We start from the raw sequence: 9,955 nt of genomic DNA on the forward strand, positions 1-9,955 counted from the left end.
TTGCTGACCTGACTGTTTTGCTCTCTCCATAAATGTTAGACCGTTTCCCCAGATGTTACTTGCCCATAACATCTCTGAGCTGCCGGTAGTGTGAAGAAGGGTTTGGGTTTAATTCCTGTCAGGCTTTGTGCTAATGGGTAACTCTGTCTCATTAGAGGTCTGCTTGCATGTGCTCTTTCCCTGAGCCCATGTCTTGCGCCAGGAACTCCACGCCTTTTTCATGAACCATTGCTGGCCAATAATCTTCACATGACTTTTGGCAAGCCTTCCCTATCCAGTTGTAAACCCTCTGCTTGGAAAGATGTTGTCTGTCCAAAGCACTTGAAGGCCAAGCAAAAGGAGCACCACAGACCCCCACTGGGACTGAAGCCTTGGCTTGCTTCAAGTGCTGACAGGCACACGTACCTTGCATTCAGCTGTCACTCTGCCGGAAACTCTTTCAGTGGAATAGGTAATTGGAAGCTTTTCAGCCAGCCTTCCCCATGGAAAAATCTGAGAAAGTAATTGCTTCCTGCAGAAATAAAGGTGTTTCCTCTCTTCACAAACCACTTTCTCTTTTCTTTATCCAAAATGCTTTGGAGGTCATGTTATTGTGTCCGGTTATAGGATGAGGAGCCTGGATTTCTAAGTCATGGGATGCAAATAAAGGGCCCCCTTGAGACTGTGAGCAGCAGGAAGCAAACCTGCCTGGCAGGATGGGGCCTGTGCTGCTCCCTTCCCTAGTTCCTCAGCCTGGAAGGAGGAGGACCCCATAAGACCATTTCTCCCTGTGCCCTCCAGGTGCAGAGGACTGGGGAGAACTCTCTGGGTCATGCCCTCCATCACTCCCAGTGGGACTGGTTTTATGTACACTTGCATGTTGCGGAGGCTTCAGAGAAAAAAAGGCAACTTCTGACTAATTGAAGGTCGAAGAGGAAAGCCCTGTTTTGGTTTGTTTTGTGATAAGGGACTTGCTAATTGTTCTTTCCTCCTTGATCCTTAGCAACTGTAAGTGGAGGAGGAAATCTCAATTAAATTTATTGTGCTGAAGCATGGAATGCTGTTTTTATTATCTTAACTGCTTAAGAAAATGCTGACTTAAAAAACCCCACAACATACTCAAAAATCCCAAATCCCCAGCCCTCTCAGACTATAACTTTTTCCCTTGATCACTTATTTCCTGGATCTGAATGTATTTAGAAACGAGTTTCAGCAGCTGTTCTCAACCTTTCTAAACAGCAGTTGTTGACTGCTTGAGAGAGAGTACCTCCTAAAATGATGCATAAATATTTATTTTCTGCTGGTATCTAAATGCAAAAGATGGGATTTGTTGGACTCTCATTTGTTTTCCAGGGATCCGTGGTGCAATTGTTGTTTTATGCTGTTTGGAGTTTTGACAGTTACATAAATGTTTTTGAACTTGTAAAGGAATCTTACTGAAAGCTGACCACCTCCAGGGTTTCTGTGTATTAAGCATATTTCTAGAATATTTTGAAAATTTTGAGGACAGAAGGGAAGTGCTCTGTTTTTAGCAGGAATCTGCTGGGTTCAACTCCCCTTTTATCAAATCCAAAATACTACTGATCCATTCCTCCCTCTCCATGTGCTCAGCCTTTGTTAAGTGTGCTGTGGGATGTGCAGAGCTCACTGGGTCCTTTGCTGTATTGCAGCTTTCTTACCCCACATTCAGCTTCCCATGGTTTTATGACCATCAGAGATTGGATTCATCTGTATTTTTTTTTAAAAATTGTCCTTTCATAATTTGCTTTTAAATAAGGAGTCATGCAAGGTGACCCATGATAGCCTAGAAACAGGTTCACACACAGTGGGAATCCAAATCCAGGCAATGAGTATGAGAAGAAACAGGCTTTTTCCAGTAAAGTGTGTGTCTCTACTTTGCTTTGAGGCAGCCAAAACATGGGAAAAATAATGCAGAGCAGCCACAGGCTGGAGAAGTCTGGAATTGCCCTTTTTGCTGTTTGCATTAAACCTAAAGCTTATGGAAAAACTTTAGGAAATTGCTTATGATGCTGCAAGGAAAATTTAAATGCCATGAAGATGGAAAAGGAGTCCAGTGCTGCTGGGTCCTGGTTGGTTGTGGTATTTGTGGCCTGTGGGAGAGAGCAGTGGCATGGTATGCACAGACCTTTCTGTTCTCCCTGGCTCTGCAGTTCTGGGACAGCACAGCACAACACCCTGGGTGCAGAGGCTACCCAAGGGCAGTGACCAAATGTACCCTGGCTGGCTGTGCTCTTGTTTGTTAGTCTACCTTTCAAGTATGTGGTAAGTCAGTGTCCTTCCACGTAACAGGTATTTGAGTTTTGCCCAAACTTGAGCTGATCAAGTCATGTGTGAAGACCTGAAAAGTGCAAAGATGAAAGGTTTTCTTTATTTTATCCAACCCTTTTTAGGATAATGTGGGTAGTGCTGGCATTTTCCTACTGCCACCATAATTCACTTTATTTGCCTTTGTTCCACCTTGGAGGGTCTTGATTAGAGATTTAGTTGGATGACATTTCCCCTGTGCACAGGAGCAATTGCTCTTTGACTTGCCACATTTAGTGTTGAAGAATTTTGCTCTGCTCCATACCTTTCCTTTAATTTCTTCTCCCTTTTGACATTTACTGGCACTGCAGACCCTTTGAACTTGAACTTTGGAATTACAGGTTTCATTACACTGTTTAAGTGGACTCCATGACCTGGAGCCAGCTGAGGTTCCACAGCCTGCATTTTTGACTCCTTCGTTAGCTTTGATCAACATAATCTCATTAGTGGAAAGCATTGCCAAATGGAGTCGAGTCTACTTAGGGGCATCTTTTAATGGATGCTATCAAGGATGACCAGGCTTAAATACTACTTAATTTCATATTTTTAACTCAATTTTGCTCAGTGACAGCTCCTATTTACTGAGAGATAAAATCCTAATTTTTGTGCTGAATTGCCTTCAGTGGAGTCCAAGGCATTGACTCCCTGGGTGAATGCCAGCACTGTGTGATGCTGCAGAGGAGCTGCAGCCTGCAGAGGTAGGCTGGAGAACCAGGCTGACACTGGCTCCTCTGGGAGCTCCCTGAGAACGGTGTATTCATCCTCCTTGACTCAAGATGGCTCAGGCACAAAATGAGGCCTGCCTGGCCCAGTTGGTGTAGAAAGGATCATGGAAAAATAAGGCAGTGCTTCACAAATGCTTCCTTCTGAGATTAAGCTCCCTGTTGGGCTGGGGGTGGAGAGCACGAAGTGGCTCAGCCGTAGACCTGGAAGCAAGCTCCCAAGGTCTGGGAACGCCTCTTAGAGCCAACAGGAAGAGCTTCTTGGTACTCATTTTCTGATTAATGAGAGCAGTGTGCCGCCGTGTTGTCTGCGGCGCTTTAGTGGCCGCCTGGTCCCCCTCTTCCTGCTGCTGACTCGGCAGTGACATTGTGCCTTCGCCCTGCAGGCGTCCATCATGACAGGGAGCGTGCACAACCTGGGCTTGGAGGGCAGCAAGCTGCTCCTGGACTCTGTCAACCCCTCGGGAATGAGCCCACTGAGGAAAGCCAACTCCAGCTGCACCGATGGACAGACTGAGGGCAGCAGCTCCCCTGCCAAGAAGAACGAGAGGAACCTGGACATGAAGAAAATGGAGAAGGAGATGCAGGAAATCATGTCCCCGACCCCCCTTGAGTTTCACAAGGTTTGTGTCGCCAAGGGTGGGTGTAACTGTGGCACTGCAGTACCTCCGTGGTTAAAGCTGTAGAACCTTTGCAGCCTTGTAAGAAATCTGCTTTGCTCAGAGAGACCCCCAGAAATTGGTCCTTGTTAAAGCTGGCCCTCACCAAGGTCTGCAGCAAAGGTTTCCAGAAAGTCACATTAAGATGAAGGAGCCCCTTCAGAAGAGTAATGGGATTTAGCTGCCATCATTCAGCAGGGTTCAAGCCTGGGCTTTGCTGTTTCTCTTTATATGTAAGATTTCCAGGTCCTTGTGTTTTGGCACTTGTTAATTGGTGCTACAGATAAAAGTGAGAGAGCTCCAAGTATGGCCCCCTGGAGACCCATCAGCTCTTTTCCTGTGGTACACTCCATTTAGTAAAACACTTCTCAAATAAAAAAAACTACTCCCCTCTGCTTCCACTCCACTTCAGTGATGGGGTACTGGTTTGATTTTAGCATTCAGCTGAATGTAGCCAGTTTAACCATTGTGCAAGGCAATGGTAATTAGGAAAAGTAATTAACTGTAGAAGCTGCTGATGTAGAATGCAAGCAGGGAAGGGAGCTGGAGAGGTTTCAAAAATTTGATTGCCTTTTTCTTTCCTAATGTGACTTCAGAATGAAACCTGCAGTTGTGCTAGCTGGAAAAAACAACTTTTTCATGTTTGATCTGCTTTTGTCCTTCAGGGCATGGCAAATGTGTCTTTAAATAAAACTCCTTGGTACCTGAAGGAGAAGAGATATGTAATTAGGCATGTTATAGGGCGACTCTTCATTCTGCTGGAGCATCTGGTGTTGGCTGTGGTTGGAAATGAGGTTGAGGCCAGGTGGGATGCTCCTGTGTGTCATGCTGAGCATTGTCCTTCCCCAGGACTGCAGATCCCTGAGGCTCACCCAGCCTGGGACACAGTCATGGTAGAGATTCACTCCCAGCTCATGGGAGGCAATGGGAGATTTTGCTAGTCTTGGGGAATCAGTTGTCCCTGGTTCCCAGTGTTACCCCATGGTAAGACACTTCCACCAGTGCTATTCTCCTTTGGGCAAAGCCAAAATGTAATGTGCCCAAGAGAAGGATGATGAGGTTGCCCATTTCTTGTCCTCAGAGTGTCAGCACTTACTGATATGAATTTTCTAAAAACAGCTTGTAAATAATATGGATAATTTTAGTTGTTCCTGCTGAGTGATGTATTAAAAATGAGCTGTCTTCACATTTGACTCACTACATCAAAAATTCCCAGTAAATATGTTGATTTTTCATGTGCTGGTCTGGCACACCCAGAGGATACACAGCATAACCTGAGCCAGGGAAGGCAATGCTCTCTTACAAACACTTGTTTGCTGCTCTTTGGGTGAAACATGAGTGCTGTCTGTATTACACTGCCTGGGTTTCCTTCCACATCCAAGAGTGAGGGACTGTCATGGGGTTGGTTTTATGCCAGTCACCAAAGTAACTCTCTTGTGATGATGGTGTCAGGTAAATAAGGCTCAATCTGTGTTATCTGCCCAGGCTATGAAAAACCTGCCCAGGAGACCCAGAGCAGAATTGCTGTAGGTCTGCACACATTACTCATGCTGCTCCCATCCTGGCACCCCTGTACATCACCTCCTTACTTTGCTGCATTGAAACCTGCTTCTTCTCTTTCTGCCTCTCCAGATGACACTCCACAAAGACCCAGAGAGTGAAGACTTTGGATTCAGTTTGTCGGATGGCCTGTTAGAAAAAGGTGTCTATGTAAATATGGTCCGTCCGGATGGGCCAGCAGATCAGTGTGGCCTCAAGCCATATGACAGAGTCCTTCAGGTAATAAATGCAAAATGCAGTTCTGGAGGCTGGGACGGAGTGAATGAGTGGCTGAGAGGAAGAGAGAAGTGAAACCCATCCATGGCAGCACTAACTTTAATGAAAGGTAATAGTTAGCCAACTAGGTTGGCTCTTAGCCACCAACACTCAATGGGACCTGTGTTTTATCATGAGAAATCACTAGGTAGTACCTTCAGGTGGTACCCCAGGTGGTACTCCCGGGTTACACTGGTCCAGAGCACAGCCTGTTCTGGCAATGGCCTTTTTGAGCTTGGATGGCTCAAAACAAGTGAAAAGCTGTGTTGCTTCCTTTCCTCACCCTCAATCCTACTCGTAGTTTTTGGATGAACCAGACTGTATTGACCAATATGTGTTCCTGTGAAGCCCCTTGTGGAATTAAGTGAAGTTCATGAAGTTCTGTGCATGCCTTTGACAACTAGAAAAGTTTTCTAGGAAACACATCCTTCAAGCAAGGTATTTTTTATGGATATTTTTCTTTGAAAAATGCTTCATCTGAAATAGCCGATGCAGAAACAGAATCAAAACTCTGGTCAAAAGCACAGTCTGTAATAAATGTGCCCTGGGCATATCAACTTCTGGAGGGACAGAAAAAACCTGGTGAGTTTTGGAGATTGGAGAGAAGCTCTGTGTGAATGAAAACCAACTATTTTAGCTTTGAGACAACTCAAACAGCAACTGAAGGAAGTGCAACCTCTGTGGAAAAATTGCTACCATTTGGAAATGCAGATATTGTCACCATATTTGGAAACACTCAGATGTTTAGTTGTACTAATTTCTAGGTGGGGGTTCTTAGCAGTCGGATTAAAGCCAATACTTTATGTACATCAGGTAACTGGAGGACTGGCAGCACTGTGGGGAACCTTGTTTAAGCTTGTTATGGTCTCTCGCCAGTTGGCTGCTATACAATTATTCCTTCTCAGCTTCAAATAAAAGATGGTGCAAGAATGAACAAGAAGCTAATTAGGCTCTGGGCTGCCTTTCTGTTCAGTGTTGGATGTGCTGCTTTTTGCAAGTGCCAAGTGCTCTGGGAGATGTGCCCAAAATCCTAAACAGAGTGGCATGGAGACTTTGGACACCCTTTTTCCACATGCTGTGCCACACAGCTCACACCTACGGGCACATGAGGCAGCTGCCGTCACGTTGTCACGTGGAGTTGGGAATGAGGGATTGCAGATGTGCTATAGGTGACTCCCTTCAAGAAGTGCAGAGCTGCATTGCTGAGGATGCTGCACAGTGCTGCTGATTGTGGGCACGGTGATGTGTCCGAAGGCCAGCGAAACTCCTCGTCCCTGCTGTCACAGACCCTCTGCCTCTTGGCTGCATGGATTAACTGGAGCATGGCATTGCTCTAGTGGCACTTCTGCACTGCAGCTCCCTGGCTGGCACAGAGCAGGGGCAGAGCAAGCTTGTGGTTTGTCTCTCCTTGTTCACAAGCGGGCTAGAAATTGTCCCCCTGCTGTAAGGGGCAGTACTGGGGTCTCCGTGCAGACACTGGCTAGGGTGGGGGGACACTGCTGCTTTCACAGACCCAGCACTGTGGGCATGCATTAATTCTGGGAAGGGGCTTGGCATGGAAGGGTTGTATGGAGCCAAATACCCAGCCCTTACCCAAAGAAGGAAGCACCACCTGGCCCCAGGGGTTATGTTCACTCCAAAGGTGTATGGGAAATTGCTTTTCCCCTTCCCCACTTCCCATCCCGTTTGCCAGCCTGCTGTGTCCCAGAGCTGTCATGGCACCAAGCCCAAGTGTTCTGGTAGCTGTAGGTGAGAGAGCTGGAGTGGTTTCTCCAGATGACCCAGCCTAGAAATGTGCTTGAAGGTCTGCAAGAGCCAGCAGAAACTGCTTTCACTGTTGAATCCTACAGAGAGAATTTGCAGCTGCCTCCTGAGCTGACATGAAATGCATCCAGACTCTGTGAAATGATGGATATAAATGAGGAGAGGGGAAGAAGAAATTGTTTGGTATAGTCTGGGTTTACCTCTGGCTGAGCTGGAAAATGGTTGCCAGAAGCCTCAGGCCTTTATTTGTTTTCTATGTGCTGGATACTTGGCACCACAAATTTAAGGCCAGTAAAAGCCATTATGGCAAAAAAGATTAAAAAATGGAAAATGGCAACTTTTTTTCTACTGGCTTGAACAGGAGAACTGGTTTTGAGCCCTGCAGTGTTTGATACTTGTAACAGGGTTCATTCCAGACTTTTTCCCCTTTCCTCTATCAGCCACTGCATTGTTCCTCAGCTAAGCATGGATGCTCATTCTGAAGGGGTGCTTCTGCTCTTCTCCACTGTTAACCTGGAATCAGGGACCCCCAAGAGTTGTGTATTTTTTCCAGCTGAGGTTTAGCACTAATCTTGCATTTGCTGACTAACAAACATGATCTTTCTGTTGTTCCTTCCCATGGCATGTCCTAAATCCATCCTGGCAGGTAAACCGCATCCGAACGAGAGACTTTGACTGCTGTCTGGCCGTTCCCTTGATTTCAGAGGCTGGAGATAAGCTGGACCTGGTGATTAGCCGGAACCCCTTGGCACTGGCTGCCAATGCTCCCTCGGAGGGGAACAGAGAGCTCCCAGCACAGGTGCCCCACAGCGCCGAGGTCAAGGCGAGTGTCCAGACACTCTGAGCAGCAGGAGCAGAGCAGATGATGCCTCTGCTGAGCTCTTGTGGTATTTGGGGTGTTTTTACTGTTTTTTTGCACTGGTATTTGTAAATGCTCTGTGTACCATAACCTGCAAGTGGGGAGGTGGGTCTTCACTGATCCTGTAGACCGCCAACTGTTTCTGGGAAGGTCAGAGCTGGGTATGCATCTGGGGCTGTGGCAGCGATGGCAGCAGGACAAACTGCCAACAGGAGGAAGGAGCATCCACAGCCATCCCCCATGGCAGGGCATCCCCCTGTGCTTCTGCCATCGAGTGTGCAGGGTCCTGCCTCCGACATTCTTCTCACCCTGAAAGGCCTTGGCCATCCTACAAACACACATGGTGCTATTATGTTCTTTCTTTGCTCAGTTAATCACATACAGCGAGACTGAAATGCCTTTCCTTTTATGTTGCACCCAGCTCCATCCTTTCAACACTCCTGGCAAATCAATTCCTGCAGCCCCTTGCACTTCCAGTGCAGGGCTGTGGAGAGAGCCAGTTAAAAAACACTTTAAAATGTGCTTGAGAGTGGCTAAATGCAATTCTTGTGCAGAAATTGGTATTTGCAGCTGTCTCCTGCCAGCCCTATCCACACTCTCCCCTAGGTCTGGCTCACCCCATAGTGGGATTAGGCACCTTGTGTGGCTGATTCCCATGAGCAGTGTTGTTAGCTGTGCTCAGTAGTGACTGCAGAGTAGAGGCCATACCCAAGGCTAAAGGCCCTGAGTACCTGCCTAAATCCCCCTTGTTTGTCTGAGCTTTACAGAGATGTCTTGCTTGCAAACCTGGCCTGTGCTTGGAAGCAAATAGCAGAGTAGCAAAATTCCCAGGGCTGTCCCTGATGGTTTGGATCAATGAAACTTGCTGTCTCCCCTGAAGCAGGGCAATGACGAGCCCTTGGTTGGGTGGGGTGGTGGCCTGTGTCCCTGTGGGCTGGGTGTGTGTGCCCCTTTGCCTGCTGCTGGCCTCTTGTAGCTCTGTGGCTGCTCCCTCCTGCCCGAGAGCCCCGGCCCCGCGTGCAGAGGGGCTGTGGCGTTTGCATTGCCTGCCCCGTTTCCCACGTTAGCACTTTATGATGATGTCCCTGTCCTGGTGCCGTGCAGCTTTGCTTTCCCTGGGAAGGCCTGGCCATGGAGTCCAAGAGCTCCCTTGGTCAGACACGGCTGCAGAGCCCCCTGCCCCGTTCCCTGCTTGCCCTTCCAGCTCCTCCATCCCACCTGCACGCCGGGCTGTGTGGAGGGAGCTGGGTGGGTGTGCAGCACGTCTGTCGCTTTGCTGAGCCGCTGTCTGTCCCCTCCAGCCCCTGTGACAGCACAAATGTATCCGGGTGTTCCTCCCAGGCACGGCCCCATCCAGCTCCTTGTCGTTGTAGCCATTTTCTCTTTGAGTATGCAATATCCCATACCATTGCTGCCACAGCTAGATAATGTGCCATAATTGATACTGTGGAGCATTGACAGTGCAGCCGAAAGTGTTTTTATATGCAATATTCTGAGCAGTGGAAGCTCACTGGGGCTTCTCATAGGTTTTTAATGAAGACTTTTATTAAAGGCTTTAAAAAAAAAAAAAAAAAGAGGAAGAAAAACTTGGTCCTTGTATCCCTTCCTATGCATTTTGAATGATATGAAGATGAAATGCATTACTTAAATGTGTATTTTTATCCATATATTAGAGTGTATTCCTTGTAAAGTATTTTTATATGCTAATTTTCTTATGTATCTATGAAAGCACAATATTTAAAAGTACAGCATTTCAAAGAATATTTTAGTCCTGTTTTGGACCTATTTGTAAATCTCTGTATTTAAATGGGATTGGAATGACTTTGACTTTT

At 47.0% G+C, this 9,955-nt stretch overlaps 1 protein-coding gene across 1 annotated transcript in view; it reads left to right on the forward strand.

Annotated features, from left to right (window-relative positions):
- Positions 1 to 9,704, forward strand: part of GRIP2 (glutamate receptor interacting protein 2) — an 81,063-nt gene extending 71,359 nt beyond the window's left edge. The window contains exons 22-24 of the mRNA XM_041426076.1: positions 3,413 to 3,649; positions 5,318 to 5,464; positions 7,911 to 9,704. Coding sequence (XP_041282010.1) covers positions 3,413 to 3,649; positions 5,318 to 5,464; positions 7,911 to 8,108 — 582 coding nt within the window. The 3' untranslated portion in view covers positions 8,109 to 9,704. The remainder of the gene's footprint in view (positions 1 to 3,412; positions 3,650 to 5,317; positions 5,465 to 7,910) is intronic.
- The last annotated feature ends 251 nt before the right edge of the window (positions 9,705 to 9,955 follow it).

The sequence above is a fragment of the Onychostruthus taczanowskii genome, unplaced genomic scaffold (genome assembly GCF_017590055.1).
Source record: "Onychostruthus taczanowskii isolate IOZ18803 unplaced genomic scaffold, ASM1759005v1 scaffold9, whole genome shotgun sequence".
Classification (NCBI taxonomy): domain Eukaryota; kingdom Metazoa; phylum Chordata; class Aves; order Passeriformes; family Passeridae; genus Onychostruthus; species Onychostruthus taczanowskii.